The sequence below is a fragment of the Pantherophis guttatus genome, chromosome 2, assembly GCF_059756535.1.
Source record: "Pantherophis guttatus breed Tessera chromosome 2, ASM5975653v1, whole genome shotgun sequence".
In the NCBI taxonomy this organism is placed as follows: domain Eukaryota; kingdom Metazoa; phylum Chordata; class Lepidosauria; order Squamata; family Colubridae; genus Pantherophis; species Pantherophis guttatus.
In genome coordinates, this window is record NC_142064.1 from 244,623,392 (window position 1) to 244,644,563 (window position 21,172).

General features: G+C 38.7%; 1 protein-coding gene across 4 annotated transcripts in view; it reads right to left on the minus strand.

The window, feature by feature from the left end:
* PTPRG (protein tyrosine phosphatase receptor type G) overlaps positions 1-21,172 on the minus strand; it is a 725,247-nt gene that overhangs the window by 83,746 nt on the left and 620,329 nt on the right. The window contains exons 11-13 of one of the 4 annotated variants that reach the window (XM_034408792.3): positions 20,107-20,156; positions 16,001-16,904; positions 2,992-3,124 (exon numbers count right to left, since the gene is read on the minus strand). In XM_034408792.3, coding sequence (XP_034264683.2) covers positions 2,992-3,124; positions 16,001-16,904; positions 20,107-20,156 — 1,087 coding nt within the window. The remainder of the gene's footprint in view (positions 1-2,991; positions 3,125-16,000; positions 16,905-20,106; positions 20,157-21,172) is intronic. The other 3 variants (XM_087883749.1, XM_034408794.3, XM_034408793.3) reach the window with 3 other exon arrangements.

Here is a 21,172-nt window from a genome sequence, read left to right on the forward strand (position 1 = left end):
TTGCGCTCGTAAGTCGAGGACTAACCTGTATTATCTTGCTTCCTTTTTGTTCAACTAGTTAGATTGAAGATAGCATAGAGCACAAATAGTCAAAAGAAAAAGAAACAAAGAAGAGTAGGAGAACCCCAGTTGTGGGAGAAGCATTTCAGGCCATCTTGCTTTGCTTTATGAGCACTAGATAGATCTTTAAAATTAATTGCTGTTTTTCATTTTACTGGTCATCAATCCACAGTTTTGGTTATACAATGTTTTCAGGTAAGTTGGGAATCATCAGTAATACTGGAGACACAACATTTTAAACCCCAAGAAGTATAGATTTTATTGGTGCCTGGATTGGACATTTATTTATTAATCATTTGCTATTAATTTGATGAGTATAAAGCTTTTATTTCCCGTTTAAAAAAAATAGTGGTTTAAATGAATTTAGAATCCATCCAGATAACTGGTTATTGGACAGATGATGACAAAGATTTTAACAACAATAATAATGTACATATCCATGCACATATATATTTATCTCCCAGTTATATCCACATCAAGAACTGTTCTTGTTTATAATTATGATGGGGTTAGGGTTCCTCTTGATGGCAGTGCTTCCTTTTGAGAGGCAAAATGTTCACCTCAACTCACCTTCATCACTTTACATGTTGCCTTTTATGTCACATTTTTGCCTCTGACTTCCTAACTCAAGTCTAAAATAATACAAGTAAATAAACATTTATTCATTTAAAAGATCTGGGTGGCAACTCTGAGCAGCTCACAAGAAGAATAAAACCACAGAACCATAAACAAATAAAAACCACTCCGTCATTTAAAATAGATGCTTACTACTGATCTTTCTCAAGGATGAAAAGGAAACCAAAGAAAAATCAGGCTCATTATGTAAATCACAACCCGATGTAATCAAAAATATGAACGTCAATGTGATCTTTCTTAGAATGGATTCTTATGCACTTACCATTTAACTCTGAGTGCCTTGAGATGACTGCCATTTATCCTCTGGGCTAACAAACATACCAAATATCAATGACTATTCAGGCATGATATTAAAGAATGAGTGAGAGTTACAAGAAGGAAACACTGCAGGGTTTAACTCATAGACTCATCTTCACCCCTTTTCTGAAGACATTGTGAGATCAAGAATCCTTTGCTTCTACTTTGAGACTAAAGCTAACTTCAGTAGATATTAGTCAGGATATAATATTGGCTGAATGTTTGGGTATCGTGGCAAACTGCATGTCTGCACCAGAGGAGAGGGGAAGATACAAAATAAGGCCCACAGAAGCATGTTCTTGTACTTCTGAGTACAACCCAGCATTTGGATGCAAACATTGTTAAGTTATGTTTTATCCTGCCTTTGTTATTTTTAAAAATAACTCAAGACAGTGAACATACCTAATGCTCCTTACTTCTCCTCCTCTTTTCCCCATAAGAATAGCCCTGTGGAGTGAGTTAGGCTGAGAGAGAGTGGCCCCCAAGCACATACTGTATTTTTCGGAGTATAAAATGCACTCCTAAAAGAGGTTAGAAATTTGGGTGCGTCTTATACTCCAAATGGAGCCCCGCCCACCCACCGGCCCCCACTCTTCGGCCTCCGCGCATCCTCTTCCTGGCTGCAGAGATTGTCACAGCACACAACCACAACCAGCGAACTAATGTGCTGAAGCTGACCAGGCTAAGGATGCTAGCCAGATGAATACCTGGTAGGCAGAGGCAGAATTTATTTTTTCCTATTTTCCTCCCCCAAAACTAAGGTGCGTCTTATACTCTGAAAAATACAGTAGTTGGCTTTAATGCCCACGATGGGACTAGAACTAATCATCCTGTGATTTCTAGCCTGGTGCCTTAGCTGCTAAATTTGATCATAGGGACTATGTCAGATATGTGTGAGAAATGATACACTCAAACCAGAAAGGAAGCAGAAACCTTAATCCTAATCAACATTTTCCTTAACATTCACCTATATTGTTTATTTCTCGTTTTGTCCTAAATACCTTCTCCTACCTTTTCCAGTCTTAAAATCATCACATTTAGTTTTAGTTAACATAGTAGAAATCCACGGTAGCTGAGTAGGAGGTGTGTATGTGGGTGTGATGATGCATTTGTGTTTTATAGCCATGAGGGATTGTCCTGCTATTTCTGTTCATAGAAATTCAGTAAGGGAGTGATAGTCGTGTTATTAGATTTATTCTATATATTTTAAAATGCTTGTTTTTTTCCCCTGATGGTTACCAATGTTATAATACAGTCAATATTTCTTGCATCGTTTGGTGATACAGTCATAGATCAATTGCAAATAACTGGGATTTATTCTGGAGTAAACCACTCATGAATGTTGTTGCAGATCACTGGTTCTCAACCTTTTCATCACCATGGACCCCTTTAAATAGCTTTTGTGGCCACAGACAGTGGTCACAGACCACCAAAACTTAACTCAAGATTTAAATCATAACATTTCTTCAAGCCTTCACGAACCCCGTGATGACATCATGGCCTCCCAGGGGTCCACGGACCACATGTTAAGAGCGACTGTTGTAGATAATGTCATCTTATGAAATGAAAGCCAACATAGTTCACGGTGATCCCAGATATCCTGGATCACTCAATTACATGCAGCATTAAAATGAAATTTTCTCCATCTTTATGTTCTCCCATACTGTTAAGCCCCAGCTCCTGTAATCCACCAACTGCTGCTCAGTAATGATGGAAGCTGAAGACTAACAGATCCAAGAAGCAGGATTTGGAATTACTGGTCCATGGTCTCAGGTAATGGAGGACTTCCTCAGAATTTCTTGATATTGGAGTCCTCTACATACAAATGAGATTTCTCATGCATCATTTTCATGACATAAAATTGTTGAGCTGTAAATAAATAGCTGTTTGTCAAAGGGTTTTTTTTTCCCCTCATGACAAAATAGGAAATAGCCCAGAGAGAATAAAGTGACAAAAACATTGACCATCGTATATTTGAAATTATTTAGAAAGGCTCACCTCCAGTAAACTAGCACAGCAATAAGAAGGATTAGGCACACAAATGTCAAGGCTGAGACCACAATGAGAGGAATGATCCATTCCATTTTGCCACGAGTGGGTCTGTTGGTCATGCTGGAAATATTCTTGTCTGCTGCACAATAAAGCAAACAGCAACAACAAAATAGGTCATTATGAACAAACTGTGATAAGTAAACAACACTAACTTATTGCCGTTCTATTCCTAACCCAGAAGTGAAGCTGAACTGGCTATGCAGTCCAGCCCAGCAAAGCCGGAATCCATTCAGTGAGGAATTCCCAGATTTATGGCTTGTACATTTCCTTCTGGGTGAGGATACATCCTTAAACCAACATAGGCAAAAGAGGATAGATGACTTTTAAAGTATATACTTTGTCCTACAGATCAGAGACTGCAAAATGTTCAGATGAATGTTCTGTAAAATGTGGAATTTATGGTGAACACAAACTTTCAAGGCAAGCTTGCCTTGGAAAAAAGGCAGAAGCATTTATGAGGTGTCACCTGTTTGGCTTCTTAAAATCGTCCACAGTGAGTGGAGGTTTTTGAAGGCCTGCTCCAAAGGGGCTTCTTCAAAATTTTGCAAGTGGGAAGCATCTGATTCACTGGTGCTAACATTTCACTGACAGAAAGGCACTGCTTGGCAATGACTCATTCCCACAGTTCTTGGCATGGATAAAAATGTAACACTGTTTTGCATAAACTGTCCTTCAGTGCAATTGGAATGTCTTAAATTTGTTAGCAGAAGCACTGAAGCCATCATTTTGTGCTTAAGCAAACAAACAAACAAACATACAAGTAGTCCTTGACTCACAACTACAATTCGGACTGGAATTTCTGTTGTAAGTCAAAGCAATTGTAAAGCAAGTCAACATGTGAACGGATCTGATTTTACAACCATTTTTACTACAGTTGGGTGCCCTTGGGCTAGTACTTCTCTTTCAGCTTTAGACAGAAGGCAAGGAGAAGCCACCTCTGGAAATATTGCCAAGAAACCTGCAAGAACTAGGAGAAAAGTCTATAGTATTTATCAATGGGCTTTCTCTTCCAGCCTCATCAGATTTGTGGTTTTGCAGCCACAAATGTACTGCATAATATCTTGGTGTTTTCAGCCAATAAGGCATAAGGATAAGAAACTTCATATATTATATATACCGATCTATGCATATATAAGACCAGTTTACCTTCCACTTAAATCTTAATAAATATGCATCACACTGAATGTTAATATGGCATTCAGTGATTTGGAATTTTTATCTTATGAAATTGATATCACAGGGAACATGGGGAGGACATAAATGTATTTACAAGATACAGCATAATAATTTCAGCAGGGGCACCTGATGCAAAAATGCAGCTTCCTACCCACATTTGCCAGCAAATTGATCAAGTGACCTGGTATTTAAACCAACCAACCTCAGTTCCTCTTTTCACTCCACTAGACGGTTCAAAAGAAGGACATAATAAAGAAACAGTAAGCGAGGAAAGTATGAAGAGCAATTAAAAGAACAGCAATTTCCACAGCAATCCCTTTTGCAAATCCTCTACATCTCTTCATTAGTAATGCAGTGAAGTAAATTTTAAGACTAATTTCGCATTCTGAGATGCAGAACCCCGCCCCCCCCACCAAACAAATTTTATTTTACCTGGAGAATCAGTAAGGCACAAGAGCACATTTTTATGTTAGAAGTAACTTCTATAATGTAACACATATACTAAAATGTGCCCCTTTGTACCCATGGGAATGCATACAATATAAAATTACAAGCCATGGGCTCAGTTGGACGTAAACCAAGATGCCCACCTCACTCTCTTAAATGTCCACAGCTTTACCTACATATAAAACTTTATTGAAACTTTAGTTAATTCTACTGTGAATTCCTATCCTGTGACTGCTTGTGTTTTTTTATTTTGTTTTTAAACGCAGCAAATCTTAGCAGAGAAATATAGTTGTTCATTTATGAAAAGAAGGAAAAAATACAGACCGCGCAGAAACAGAAAACAACACTTACATCTGCTTAGAATATAATAATGCTTTTATAATAATAAAAACCATGTAATTGCTACTCAGAAGCAGACAATAATTAAAACTAATACAGGTAGTCCTTGATTTACAACAATGCATTTAGACTCCGCTCAAAGTTAGAACGGCACTGAAAAAAGTGACTTGTGGTAGTTTTTCACACTTATAACCATTGCCGCATCCCTGTGGTTACTTGATCAAAAGTCAGGCACTTGACAACTGACCCATATTTATGACAGTTGCAGGTGTGACCTTCTGACAAGCAATGGGAAGCCAGATGCACTTTGTAGTCCTGTTACCAGCTTAACAACTGCAATAGTTCACATAATAACGATGGCAAGGAAGATCATAAAATGGGACAAAACTCACTTAATAAATGTCTCACTTAGCAACGTAAATTTTGGGCTCCATTGTGGTCGTAAATTGAAGATTACCTGTACAATATTACAATCAGTGAAAAGAAAACCGAGGTAGAATAAGCAATTATTAAAAAAAAAAAAAAACCCAACAACTCTGAAAGTAAATAAATTAAAAATTAAAGTAATAAAATTAAAAATTACAAAGCTTTCTGAAGTCAGATGATTTTGAGTGGATGATTTGGTAAGAAACATCAGGGAGAATGTTAGTCAGCTTTGCAAGACAGGTTTCAGGTGGAAAAAGAATGTGGTTATGAGTAAATACACAGCAGAGTCTTCATGGCCACAATCTTCAATACAATGACCCAGTGGTGGGTTGCTACCGGTTCATCCCGAATCGAGCAAACCGGTAGCGACGGGATTTGAAACCCACTACTGCAATGACCACAGTAACTTTGGTAAGCAAGACTGTGGTTTTAGTGTCTCCTGGCCAATGGAAGGAAGTGTACCTATTAGGCCCTGTTATCCAAAGGTCATAAATTAGGCGGGAAGAAAAGACAGTGCTAGGAAATTATCAATTGTCAGCAAGACAAAAAGAGCATAGGATATAAGTAACTTTATCATCCTCCTTATTATCATCATCCAGGCTGAAATTAAATGCAACGTTAAGTATTTCTTATTAGGTTCTTATTAGAAGGTCCCTAATGTTGAATAGTGGATTCAGACAGAGGACACAGGACACGTCCAGCAAAGTTCAACAGGTTTATTCAGCTCCAGTAACAGCAATGACAATGCAAGTCACGGCAGCTCTTTTTAAACGGGAGCTGTCCGTGGCTTCAGGCTGAATATTCCCACTCTAACTACAGGCTCCTGATTGGTTCTTGTGCCCGTCTATTCAATATCTAACACCTAAAATAAAAATGAACGATTACTCTGATAAAATTAAAATCAAAGTAAATATTGAACATAGTCATATAAGCAATGAATTTGGAAGAGAGGATGGTTTGCATAAATAGTTCAGATTAAAACAGTTGTGCTAGTAAAGAGTTTACTTTATGACACCAGCCTGGAAACCTGATTTTTGTACTAATTACGTCGTCTGCAATACAATTTCAAACAGAATCCACATATTTCCTGCTATAAACATGCCCTAAGTTTAAAAAGACGGCCAATAAAGCAATTCAAAATATGCAGGAGAATAGGATTTGATGAGAGGATGACTAGAATATGGAAGGAGATATGAAGGAGATATTAGCCATTAGCAAACAATAACTAATAATGGAGGATGTGATGTCTTAAAAAGCCCTGCAGATTAAAGGATTAAGCAGTGTTTTATGAGTTGAATAATGGTAGGCAAACCATTGTGAAGGGTCTTCCAAATATCATTACTGTGATCTTTACCTTTATTCGTATAATTCAAGTTAGCTCACAATTTGTTCACTTTTTAATTACATTAGTCATTCCCAAAGGTCTGTTTATCATCTGTAGCACAGACTGGTTTTTGTAATATACTCTGTTTATCTGCACAAACTAAAGACAACATCTGTTCCAAAGCAAGACAACTAGAAATTACTAATTACTGATAATTTTCTTAAATGTCCCAACAGGTAAAAATATGAATTACACTTTAAGGAAGAGTAGACCAGAAATAGATGCTATAATACACTCCCAATGTTTTGCTGTACATTCTCTTATTATTACCTGCAATGTCTGAGATCAAGTTGACTTGATTCTAAAACACCTAGAAGGTATCAGACTTGAGTGAGTTTATATTCCTTAGTCACAGAAATTTATTTATTAAATCTCTATACCGCCCATTCCACCTGAGCGACTCTGGGTGGTTTACGTCATCATTTTGATTAAGGCTATAAGTAATTAAGGCACTTAGGTTTTAAAAAGTATGATTTTATGAATGTTTGATAAATCATTTATGATTTTGGAATGATAAAAATGTAGCAACATTGCTATTCAAGCTTAAAATCTGAAATGTTCCAAATGTCTTAATGTGATAAATACATTCATCCATTCATTCATTTCACTCAGTAGAATGAAATATATGTTTTAAATATGGATGAGTAGGAGAAGAGTGTTGGAAATTCGTGATCCACTCAATATTTTTCTACCTTCTGCTAAATAGCTGATTTTAAATGATTAAGAATGAATAAAGTCTCTACATTTAAAAAATAGCCTTAGATTAGAATATTGCATATGATGGAAACAAAATACTAAATTTAGGGGACTCTCATTTTAAAGACATTTATTTGTTTGTTTGTATGTATGTATGTATGTATGTATGTATGCATGTCACCTAAATCCCTGTATTTATTTTAGGTGGCAACCAAGACCTATATTAATAGTTAGTAGCTAAAAACTACCTATTTATTTACGCAAAATGTTTGTGTCCTGATCTTTTTCATAAACTCCAGGTAGTTAATATCAGTAAATAATTTAAAACAATAAATGAAAAACCCTTCATTAAACCTGCTGTAAAACAATTAAAATACCTTCATGCCAAAAATTTAAATCCACAAATGTTTGCTGAAAAACCCAGTTTTTTGTTGCACCGAGAAAGACAAAAACTGATGGACATTTAGAAGTCAGCGGGACAAGGACCACTCATTAAGACACACTGTTCCAGGAGGAAGAGGCTAGTTCTGAAAAAGCCTGGTTGCTCTACCTGCCAATTTAATAGAGTCTGTAAATCCATGAAATCCTCAAATCACAGATCTGCTTTTAGGGGGAATGACTTTCTACTAAGAATCTGTATAAAGGACTCCAAATGGTTCCTTGACAATAGCAACTCCATGTTGCTGGTATTCAATTTTAACTAGCTTTGTTCCATGTGTCCCCTTATTGCCTTGGGACATCAAGTAAGGACCTCGGTTGCATTTGTTGCCTGACCTGGATTGGAGATATATAACTGATTATCTTTAATATTGATGACATCTCACTTGAAACCCATTTCATGACTTGCTCCAGTAGATTCATATTAATGTTAAAAATGGGGGAAAGAGTTAAACTCTATGGCATCGTATATGGCAGTGGTCAAGAATCTGAAAACTCATTTTCTAATAAACTGGAACCACTCAGTCAAGGAATGGAACCACTACAATGGGCCATCACCCACATTTCACAGATGATTCAGTGGGATACTAGGGGTAGTGATATCAAAGGCCACTGATAGTTCTAATAGGACCAGAAAAGCTGCATCTCCTCTGTTCAATGCCCTAATAAAAAGGAATAAAATAATCTCCATCTCAGGTAGTCCAACCACTTTTTCCATTATCTTTCCTTAAAAAATAGAAGATGGAATAATGTAATAGTGTATAATGTCAAATCAAGATATGGTTTCTTTATATGAGAGAAATGTCACTATCTCCCTGTTTTCAGAGGGTGTTAACAGATGTTTTCATTGTTCTTTAAAGTGATAGCCAACCAATCTGAGCCCTTCTACTGCCATTTCCATGTGTCTTATCCTTCAAAACATTAGGAAAGCATGTCACCAATTTTCAGCATCAGCAGCAAAAGCAGAAGCACTGCTACATTTAAATGCACGTGTGATGTTATTTTGCAAATACGGCAAAGCATACATGTGTGGATATGGAGTCCCTGGCCTATAGGTCTCAGTTGTGAGAGCTTCATCTTTGAGAAGAGTGGAGAACAGTTGCCCAAGTTGCTTGCTGCATTCCAGATGGAGCACCCCCAAATATTCCAATTGTAATTTAGAAATGCTGGGCACCCTTTTTTTGAACTATTGTCATCTGGCAGATGGTACAGGACAATAAAAACAAGGACAAATAGGCTGAAAAACAGCTTCTATCCCAGAGCAGCAACTGTGTTGAATTCTACTGTATAAGGTAAAGGTTCCCCTCGCACATATATGCTAGTCATCTCCGTTTCAAAGCCAAAGAGCCAGCGCTGTCCGAAGACGTCTCTGTGGTCATGTGGCTGGCATGACAAAACACCAAAGGTGCACGGAACGCTGTTACCTTCCCACCAAAGGTGGTCCCTATTTTTCTACTTGCATTTTTTACGTGCTTTCGAACTGTTAGGTTGGCAGAAGCTGGGGCAAGTAATGGAAGCTCACCCTGTTACGCAGCACTAGGGATTCGAGCGCTGAACTGCCGACTTTTCTATCGACAAACTCAGGGTCTTAGCCACTGAGCCACCTCATCCATTTCTACTGTATAGTGTAATATTAATGCAGTATCAGGGGTTTTCAATTCAATTGTGTAGAATGTGAAGGATGTGTGGTTTTTTTTAAAATATAGTTTTCTCATGTATGATGTACACTGAAGATGGCATTTAATTTCATTGTACGAGGTGCAATGACAATAAAGTAAACTTAAACTAACTCTTTCTAGGTATATATTTCTATCCCAATCTGGCTATACATACACACCATAAACATAAAGAAAGGCAGAGAGAAGACATTTACATTGGTGGGCATGGGTGTGTCAAGACTGACTCCCAGTTTCATCTACATTCTGCTTTGCTCACAGCCTGGCAATGAAAGGGAGGGAGGTGAAATGGAATACAAGGGTTGGGGCAGTGGTGAGTTGCCCCCGGTTTGGTCCGGTTCTTGCAAACTGGTAGTAAAACCGGGGGAAGTTCCGCCCACCCACCAGAATGTCATCATAGATGATCTGCACATCCCATTGTGAACCGGTAGTAAAGATAAGTAGAACCCACCCCTGGGTTGGGGTAATGGCATCCAAGCATCCCTCAGTTCCCGTGAGACCTGGCTTCCATTTCAAGGACACACGGAGAAGGTGTCCCAGTGTGGCTGGCAGGTTCCCATAACAAAATGAGCAGAAGTGATCAGTGGACGTAATAGACTGTGAGTGGCCGGTAGGGAAAGGAGGAATTAACTATGCTTGCTTTTGCACGGGAAACCCAGAGCTGGTTTCGCTTCTTCTGGGCCAATGTGGTTTATTCAGTAAAGTTTATACTCTTGGTAAAAAAAATGTCCCAGGAGTTTCTTTTTCTGGATTCTCCAACTGGACGGTTGACAGGGTGACAATTGTTTTGTTTTCTTTTCTTTTGAAATCTGAAGTATTTTAGCAAGCATGGAGATATTATAACAAAGTGTATTAAAAAATTCTTGGAGAAGTTGCTCCGAACATGGGTCCATCACTGACAAACCTCTAAAAAAGCGGACTGTTGTATATTGTGTTTTTTTTAAATGTGTAGAATATATAGAAAAGCTTGCATGTTTCTATTTCTCTGCATCCCAACAACTTTGCACAGTAATAAAAGCTTAGTCCTTTTAATTTTCAATTTTTAAATAAAGGCAATTCAGAAGCAAAAACATCCTGTATGTTTGTTTGTTTTTTGTAAACTTGCCCATTTTTTAAAGGGTGAGGAAACTAGAGTTTTGCTGAGGAATGCAAACACTTTTTGATGGCATATGTCACTGCTACATTAATTCAGTTTGCCTTTTGCTGGCTTGGAATTCATCCCAGGAAAAGAATGGAGGAGAATGAATATACGTTTGTGTGTATGTGCAGACACACAAACACATACACATACACACAGGGAGACAGAGTTTACGCCTCAAGAGCATTCTACCTAGCATAACCAGAAATAGAATAACAGAGTTGGAAGGGACCTTCGAGGTCTTCTAGTCCAACCCTCTGCTTACCCAACAACACTGGCAACAGTTTGTCAGCCAAGTGAAATTAGTAAACTTTTTGATGGCAATTAGATCTCTAAGAAAACTGGATTCAATAGTTTTCCCCAACTTCGATAACTATCCAAGAACCTTAAAGATCCCCTAGCATTATAAACAAAGATCAAAAGGAGATTAGCTAATCATGCTAACCTAACCCTCACAGAGTCAAACATGAATTTATTCCCCGTCCATATGGCCCTTAGGAGAGCACTTGTTCAATGCAGGAAACCATCATGAAAATATTTCCTTGAATAACAACTTCCCTCAATCATACCTAGTTACCCCAAAACCAAGCTTAATTCAATGGGAATAAAGACAGACAAAAGGCATTAAATGAGAGATTGCTAGGATCCAAAATACGGCCAAGTAGATCCAATTTTTCCTCAGAGAATCCTCTTCAAAGATAATATTCTGTCTCCTAATTAATAAACAGTGAAATAGAAACAGATCAAAATCCGGTGGCTTCCGTCACAGCAGAAACCATTCAATTTAATCCGAGATATTTTAAAGTTAATACTACTCTACTATCGTGTTTCCTGGAAAATAAGACCCTGTCTTATATTTTTTTGAACCCTGAAATAAGCGCTTGGCCTTATTGCCATGTGCTCAAAAGCCCGATTGGGCTTATTATCAGGGGATGTCTTATTTTGAGGGAAACAGGGTACCGTAGTATTATACTGCAGTATTCCATACAATTCTGCAATATGAAAGGAAGCAATAAAATAAGCTATTGCTTATTGAGTATGGCTCTCGTTTCCCTGTACACCTTAGTATGTTTTTCCTGTTTCGACTGGCATCCCGTTTTCCCCCTTTCTAGTGTCATATTATGTGTACACAGTCTGCCAGCAAAATCTGGTCTGATTCTTTTGTTTACCTACATGCAAACTGGCATCTACAAGCTGCACTGCAAAAATATTCAAGAATGACAAGAAATGATAACTTAATAAATCTTGCCACATATGGAGGAAGAGGGGGACCCCCTTCATGCACAGATGCTTAATTATCCTAATGAGGTTATCTCCAAAGTTTTTTGCACAAACTCCAGCTTATTTTAAATACTGTACTGCGGTATTTTAAATACCATGCTGACATCTGAGTAGACTAGACCCTAGACCAGGGGTGTCAAACTCAAGGCCTGGGGGCAGACCCACCCTGCGGGGTGCTTAGATCTGGCACGAGGGGCCACTCTGGAAACAGTAAAGGACCAGCCTGTGATGCCTCTGCCAGTGAAAACAGAGCTCGGGAGGGATGCAGGTGGTCCTCCCGAGCTTCGTTTTCGTTGGCAGAGAGTTGCAGGAGGCCGTCACAGCCGAAAACAGAGCTGGGGAGCCCATTTTCTCTGGCAGAGTGCTCGGGCCGCCACAGGCACCCCCGACATGAGTGACAGCAAGCTGGCCACGCCCAGCCTGGCCACCCCCACCCCAGCCCCCTTAAGGTCAAACACAACCCTGATGCGGCCCTCAATGAAATCGAGTTTGACACCCCTGCCTGAGACATTCAATGTGAAAGCCCATTGCTACCTGATGGATATACTGAAATCCATTGCTTTCTAGGTAATTGATAGTGGTGGAAAATATAACTTTTGTCACCGCAGATCCTAAAATTTAAAGATTTAGCAGTCTTCAAAAAACCCCTGAAGAACATGTTTAGTACAGTGTTTAAGGCACCAGGGTAGAAGTCAGGAGACTATGAATTCTAGTCCCATTTTAGGCATGAAAGCCAATTGGGTGGATTTGGGCCAATTACCAGGAGACTATAAATACTAGTCCCGCCTTAGGCATGAAAGATGGTTGGGTGACTTTGGGCCAGTTACTCTCTCTTCAGCCCAACTCATCTCAAAACGTTGTTGTGGGAAAAAAGGAGAAGGAAAGAACATGATGTTGTTGGCCACCTTGAATTACTTATTACTTAAAATAATAAAGATGGGATATAAATAAATAAAACAAAAATAAGGGTGATAAGACAGTGATAGTTTTTCATAAGGACACCCAGACTGCAAAGGACTCTATGTCAGGCACTGTTTAAGATACACTGTATTAACTCAATAGAAAGATGAGGTTTTCAGCAGGTACCTGTGCCAATTTGGACACTACATTTTTCTACGTGCTTCCCCCACTCCCATCTTCCTTCTTTTTGCAGGCTATCGTCTTAAACTCAGGATGGTAACTATGCCAATGTCTTTTGGAGCAGTGACTACAGTGTGCCTTACATGTAATTATTATTTAGCACTAGGGCACTACTCAAAATGTATGAATCTCATTCTCAACCATTCAAAAACAGGACCGCCCAAACTCTTCTAATCATTGACTCCTTCATGAAACTTCAGATACGAATGAAGGCGAATTTCAGATAGTTCATTACTCCACCAAACATTTATTATATGAAAATAAGTTAACACATACTATTTTAACTAATAATAATAATAACAACAACAACGTAATTGACTCCTTGGGATAGTCCTACTGATTCTGGAGGGTCACCATTGATCACTTTGGAGAAACCTGATCTAAAATGTCATCAAATAGCTTGTATTTTTCCAGCTATAAGCAGAAACTCTAACAAGAAGGGAGGGGAGGGAGGGGTAGCAATTTTGTTAGTTGCGAAGTCGTGTCCGTCCCATCGCGACCCCATGGACAACATTCCTCCGGGCCTTCCTGTCCTCTACCATCCTCTGGAGTCCATTTAAGCTCACGCCTACTGCTTCAGTGACTCCATCCAGCCGCCTCGTTCTCTGTCGTCCCTTTCTTCTTTTGCCCACGATCGTTCCCAGGAGCAGCAATTAATTCATTACAAAACAATCTGCTCTGCCCTCTGCAGGTTCATTAGTGGTGATGCAAATTTTGCTTACATTCATTACAACTTGCATGTAGAGCGACAAAGAATGGGTTGTAATTTGAGTGCGCATATACTTCTTTCATATATTCTGCCTTGCTGCCATTTCATCCATAAATCCTCAAGTATGCCTTTAGTTAATTATTACTAGGAATTCAGCATGCTCTGCTCTACAGAATCAAAACTATACAAACTCTTTCCTGGAATCATGTATTTACTAACCATATCCACCTTTGGCTTTTAATAATTAGCCAAGCATTCCCGTCAGATTGATCAAATTATTTGATCTGATTTGGAGTTAAAGGGATGTGTGTGTCTTTGAGCAAGATTCAGAAGAAGGGGCTTGGATGCCAGAGTCCACGTGTCATTTTCATACCCAACGTTTTTAGAAGAAAATTTGGTCTCCTTGATTTGCCCTTCTTCAAAGCCATGAACATCCTTCAAAAAACTATTTTGAAAAGCAAAATTTCTTATAATTCATCACCCAAGAAGAATAGCTCAAGTGTTGGATCTCTCTCCAATACAGTTCCTTGTTTAGATGAATGTTAAAAATTCATTAATTCTGCAAGATCCAATCTGGGTCGGTTACAGGGACCAGAGGTTTAGTCTTACGAGCTTTTGGACTTGGGCTGGAGCCCTCTCCCAGGGAATTTCTCTCTACTGGAATGTGTACTTATTTATTCATGAATGTGCTTCCCTCTTCCAATGCCCAATAATCTTCCTGTCTATTTGGAAGTCTTGTCTCTTTTAATTATAAGTTTTTCATTTATTCTAATCTAGCTATACTTCAACATCCCCTTTAATGCACACTCACAATTTACCAGTCTACTTGTCCATCTAATTGTAGGGGGTGGGGTGGGGGGAAATGGCAGAACCTTGGGGAGGAGTCAAAAGAGGTATCAGCCTAGAGCCGTAATGGCAAACCTTTGGCATGTGTGCCACAGCTGGCACGCGGAGCCATATCTGTGGGCATGCAAGCATTGCCCTAGCTCAGCTCCAGCGCGCACCGGCCAGCTGATTTTCGGGCCTTGCGGTCTCACCGGAAGTCAGGAAACGGGCTGTTTTCGGACTCCGGAGGGCCTCCGGAGGGATGGGGAAGGCCATTTTTGCCCTCCCCAGGCTCCAAGAAAGCCTCTGGAGCCTGCAGAGGGCAAAAAACGGGCCTACTGGGGCCACCCCCATCACATGCCAAAAGTGGGGGAATGTGGTGGAATTGCGTGCGTATGCGGGTGAGGGTCACGCATGCATGCACAGGGGGATGCTGGGGGGCATTGAATTGTGGGTGTGGGCACACACGCGTGCGACCTCCCTGCGCTCCCCCCATTTTTGGCACGTAACGGCAAAAAGGTTAGCCATCACTGGCCTAGAGTCTCTATGTAGCCGCAAACGGACCACGTTCAACCTGTCTTGAATTCCGTTGACGGTTATCTAATGCCAAGATAACACTAACCATTAGTTGAGCTGTGCATAGGCATAAATCAGTTTAATCAGAACTTCACGATTCTATTATTCAAAGGATGGTCTTTTCTCCTTTAGTAGCATCCAATTTTTTGGGACAACTGTACTATTGTTCAATTTTTAAATATTATTATTGTTTTTTAATGGCAATATGTTACCCATTGTTATTCTAAAAGATTAAGACTATTATTTAGTAGTAAGAAAAATTACTAAAACAAAGGCTGTTTTGTGAAAAGAATTTTTGAATCCTAGAGAAATAACACTATATTCATGACACAATACATTCAAGTGCAAACCTGAAATGAGAAAAGGTTTAAGCTACATACAATAAATAACTAACTAGGAGAAACTGAAGAGGCATACCAAGCTTCAGAGTTTTTTGACAAGCAAATAAGTATGTGCAACCTTTATTATTTTTACTCTTTATCTTGATCAGTGGATATATGAAATAAAAATGAACTTTGGAATACAGTATGGAAATTAGCTTCTATTACAAAATATAAACAGGGCATCTATATTTCTAATTAGTGTAATTAGAATATGAACCCCCCCCCGAATTGATAACAGTTGAAAAGCATTGGTGTTAATTTTGTTAATTGTGTTTTAATGATTTGAAAACAATCCAACCCACTTCCACCAAAACAACTCACCTGGATAAATGGTAATAAATCTGTTATCTTTTGGTAAAGATGTTGATGCTGTTTCTGGTCTTCTTGGAATCTCACCAGTATATTGTTCATTAATGAATAGTGTCGGCACTTGGGTGGAACTGACTGTATTGAACTCAGTGTCTATTCCTGTAACTCCTTCTCCTCTTTCAGGAGTCCTACCTGTTGGTACAATATTTTGGCTTTGCTCATGATCAGATATAGTTTCATTTCCTCCCTCCTCCATAGTTCTGTTGGGAGAAAGAGTGGTGTTTGTAGCTTCACTATTATCCTGTGTTTCAGCAGCTTCGGTCACGCCACTTTTCTCTTTTTTCTCGGAATCCTTTTCTCTCTCTTCTTCATGCTCTCTTTCGCCATCCTCGCTTTCACTTTTTTCATCTTTCTCTCCATCCTCAGCTCCTTCATTGTCTTTTGGGAGAGCAGAATCGCTGTCTGGCGCTGGAGAAGACAATGCCTCGGTGGTAGCCACCACTGGCCTGGCCGACTGTTTATTAGTCGAGGCAGAGGTCGGGAGCCGGGTTGGCCACACCGTACTAGGGAAAGAAGAAATACCACTGCTACTAAATCCTAGACCGGCCAGTAGGGTGCTAGTGACCACGGAAGCCACTGTAGCCTGGCTCCCGCTAGAGGAAGGCCCCATCCCCGTTGCCATGGAGACAAAAGAAAAGGGGAGGCCTGAGGAAGTCCAAGTAGAAGACCCAGAACTGATGGGAGCCATGTCGGCTGAAGGTGCTGGAGAAGCTGTCGGCTTGAAGAAATCACGAGGGGGAACAAGAGAAGAAAACACAGCAGAAAGAGCATCAGTAGAGGTACCTGACATGCTACCTCGGCTCTTTTTTCCTTTTGTTCTCTTTTTCTTTCCAACCACTCCATTCTGCCCATTATTCTGTTTAAATAAGACAAGTATATTTCAACAGTTATAGTTAAAGCTAGCTGGCAGCAAGACAAAATTTACAAGACAAACAACAACACAAGAAGACATAAAACTGCTTATTATGTCTGAAAGAGGCCCTTCTGCTGTCCAATTACAGATACAATTACTTTAATCTAGAAGATTAAGAACACCATCCAAAGCATATTTACTACAATTGAAGAGCCGCTACATTCACTGGTTGACCTCTAAGGAAATGAAGCCAGAATTGCACTCTAAATAAGTCAAAAGAATGTATTTAAGGGAGTCTGTCATTTTAGACTGAGCGTACATGGCTATCTTTTGCCAGATCTGAACAACTTTTAAATTACACAATGTTGCATTATCTTCTATTATAGGAGGGTTTTCCATTTGTGTTTCCTTTTGTAAAATACGTTTATAAAGTATGTGTGGGAGGGATCCATTATGCTTTTCTCTTTTTCCCCAAGCAAGTATTTTTAGGATACGGTAATTGAATAAATGCCTCCTTAAAAGGTATGCAGTTTGTAATATTAAACTTAAGAGTTTTCTTCAAGTTGCCTTGGATCTTCACTGATCTCACTGAAATATTTTGGTGTATATCTTGGTGTTTTCATAGCTCCCAATTAAAGACGAGTCAAATTACTGTATTTTTCAGAGTATAAGACGCACCTACCTTTTTTGGTGAGGAAAAGAAGAAAAAGAAATCTCCCTCTGCCTCTGAGCAATTTTGCCTCCTTGCAGCAAACAGCAAGCTTTACTTTCATTTTCATTTTCAGCATAGCTTGATTAGTACAAGGAAAAAAAAAATCTGCTCCAGCAATTTACCTCTTTGCAACAAGCTGCAGAGCCCTGCGCAAAACAGCTGAGAGCAAATCAGCTGAGAGTTGGGAGGCCAATCCAATCAACTTGTGCTAATTAGGCTGTGCTGAAGCTGAAAGGAGCTGTTTTTTCTTGCTGTTGCTTGCAAGAAGTAACTCCTGCGAGGCAGAGGCCAAAGAGTGGGGGCCGGTGGGTAAGCGGGGCTCCATTCGGTGTATGACGCACCTAAATTTTCACCCCCTTTTAGGGGGGAAAAAGGTGCATCTTATACTCCGAAAAATATTGGTATCTATAGGAAGTTGATGCAGCTCCAAAGTAGGAAATGGATTATACTATCAAATTAAGATTGTGGCAGCATGTTCTCTATTATTATTTTTATTTAATATACTGCAATTCACTGAAAAACCTTGACTTTTTAAAAGAATGGCATGCAGACATGATTTTTAAAAAGAAATAATAGAGAACGGGGAGGGAAACTATTAAAATTAACTTTGTTATCGTCAAAATCATTTACATGAACCATAACCTAACCCTAACCATAACCCTAACCCAAATCTATTTCGCTCAACTATCTATAGTGCTATAACTTTATATACCGTAAAGAAGTTATTTAGATATGTTGTATTTAGATAGTGGAACTCCAAACTGAAAATTCTCTATTGTTTAAGATGGGGCCGAGACCAGCTAGAAACCCTGAGTACTGTAGGCCCATTACAGATAGTTCTCAACTTATGTCCATTTGTTTAGCAACTATTTGAAGTTACGATGGCTCTGGAAAAAGTGACTTATGACCAGCCTTCACCCTTATGACCATTGCAGTGTTGTGCTCAGGTGATTGCGATCCTGGTACTTGGCAACCAGCTCTCACTTACAATGGCAGCATTGTCCTGCAGTCATGTGGGTCATCGACTGGGGCCTTCCCAGTCAGCTTCCAAAAGTAAAATCAATTGGGAAGTTGGTACGGAAGATTGCATGTCACAGTCAAGTGAAGTCCTGCTTAACGACTAGTGATTCACTTAACGACCATGAGAAAAATGTCATAAAATTGAGTGCAGTCACATGGTTAATTTTCTGGACCCAATTGTGGTCATAAATCGAGGACTACCTGTACATTTGGATAGTGTCAGACAGGGGAAGTGTGTCCTATAATACTGCCTCTCAGAGTGTTATCAATTCACTATGCCAGTCATGAAATATGTGCTTGGCTGTGAGTTGCATACATTTACAGCATCAATATGGGCAGTTTGGGATGAATTTAAATAAGAATAAACCTTCAAGTTATTTAAATTAATCTTACAGGAATTACAATGTCCCTAATCATGGCATAAACATAGCTTAATGAGAAAAGATCCATCTTTTCACAATGCTTTGCCCATCTTAATTTAGTTTATAAAAGAGTTATTATATGAGGCTATGTAATCCATGGTAAGTACCTTGAAAGTATGCTATCACAATTATATTTCAAAACAGATAAGCTAAGTAATGACCTTGTAGGATAATATCAAAACTAAATCACTAGTAGAGATGTTCCAGTTAATTTTTATATAAATTAATAGTATGTTAATGACTAGATTTGCTCAATCTATTGGTACAGAATGGATAGTCACAAATAACTAATATGGTAAAAGCCAAACAGCAATTAGAAGGATCAATCAGATGAGCAATTTAGACCAGAATGTTATGGACATGCTTTACACTTAAATGTGAAAACCTCTGAAAGATAAATATGCACATATACACACATACACATTCTCCAGAGGTTCCTGTTATTGTGTTATCTTCTCTCAAGCTTAATTCTACTCTCTTGGAACATAGAAGAAGATGTATTGAATATATAACTCTGGTTCCTTCAACAAAATGTGAGGAAACTTCTAGATGACCTCTAGATGATAGAGTGCAATTCCTAGATAGCACAGGCAGTGGTGTGGGGAACTGTATCCTCAACACATCTGGAGGGCATGAGGCTGGACAAGGCAGATCAAACAATTTTTGTCACAAAAGCTCAGCATAATTTGGGTTTCCAAATAGAACTGAACATAATAAGTCACCAAATTATTTGCCTGCTAATTTAGTCCACCGAGAATTACCTGAACATAGTGTAATGTTCTTCAGGGCAATCTTTGGCTCACAAAATCTATTTTTATAAAACATTAATTAATAGTCAGAGTACAATGGTTACAACATGTGTGATGTTGCAGACTTAATCCTAATCAACCAGTGCTGATAGCTCAGAACACCCAAATCCAAAAATTTGGAATCGCAATTCCAATCAATTCCAATGCCACATTTTATGTGGTATTTATTACGCTATGCTGCCACCTGCTGGAGAAGATGTTATAAATGCTTTATAATCATTTTAGTGAATCATCTCACTTACCACTCCTGTTTTTACTATTCTGGTCCCCTCAAAAATTCGAGTTGTGTTATCTGGAGGGAGGGAAGGGAAGGGAAGACAAAAGAAGGTTTGATTACATAACCATAATGTATTTACGAAACATTAATTTAGAAACAATTATCAAGAAATTAAAAATCAAGAGAAGAGTGTATTTGTAGATCAAGGTTGAACTGTGAGGTCCTTGGTGGTGTCAGAGCTTTAAAAATCACATTGAGATGGTTAAACATTAGAAGTACTCATATTGAAGAACAACAGTAGTAGTACTGTAATAAAGGATTCTTAACAGATCTGTGAAGCATTTTTTTAAAAGTTTGCTTTTCCAATACTTACATTTCTAAAACTCATAAATCCATATAACTGAATTTATATCCTCAACCAAAACACTTTCTGGTTAATTCTAACCTCCTTTATTTGTCTACCAGCATATAATTTCCATAGCAGACTTTCCCAACCTCTAGATATATTTGGAATTTAGGAAGCTGCAATCCCAACAGATCAAGAGGCCATAGATTGCGGAAATTGGCTTTAAAATAAACTGGTGTCTTGCTATTTAAATCTGAGTGCCAATTAACTATACAAAACACACAGTGAGACAATTTTAGATAAGTGCCATGAAAGCAATCTTAATGAGTATGGTACCGTGCTACTTGTTAAACTAAGCAGGCTGTAAAACTGGATAGGAGACGCTTTTGATGCTTACAATATAATGGATATAATGGACTACATCAAAAGGCTTCCATATAAACAACCCCCCCACCCCATAATTTATAAATTCTAAAACTTTAAACAAAAAACAAAAACAAATTATAACTGTGCTTTTTTTTTTTTTTACATAAACAAGATTAAACAAACAAACAAATAAATAAATGGACTATTGGGAGCAACAGAAATTACAGGTATTAGGTAACTAGAAGACGTTGTTGGAAACCCAGATTGGTCTTCAAACTACTGTTTCTGGAATTAAAATTGAGCAATCGACCTTGCCCAGCATGACTACCCATGGCTTCAGTATCATAAACACCCACAAAATCAAAAAGTTATCCTTACT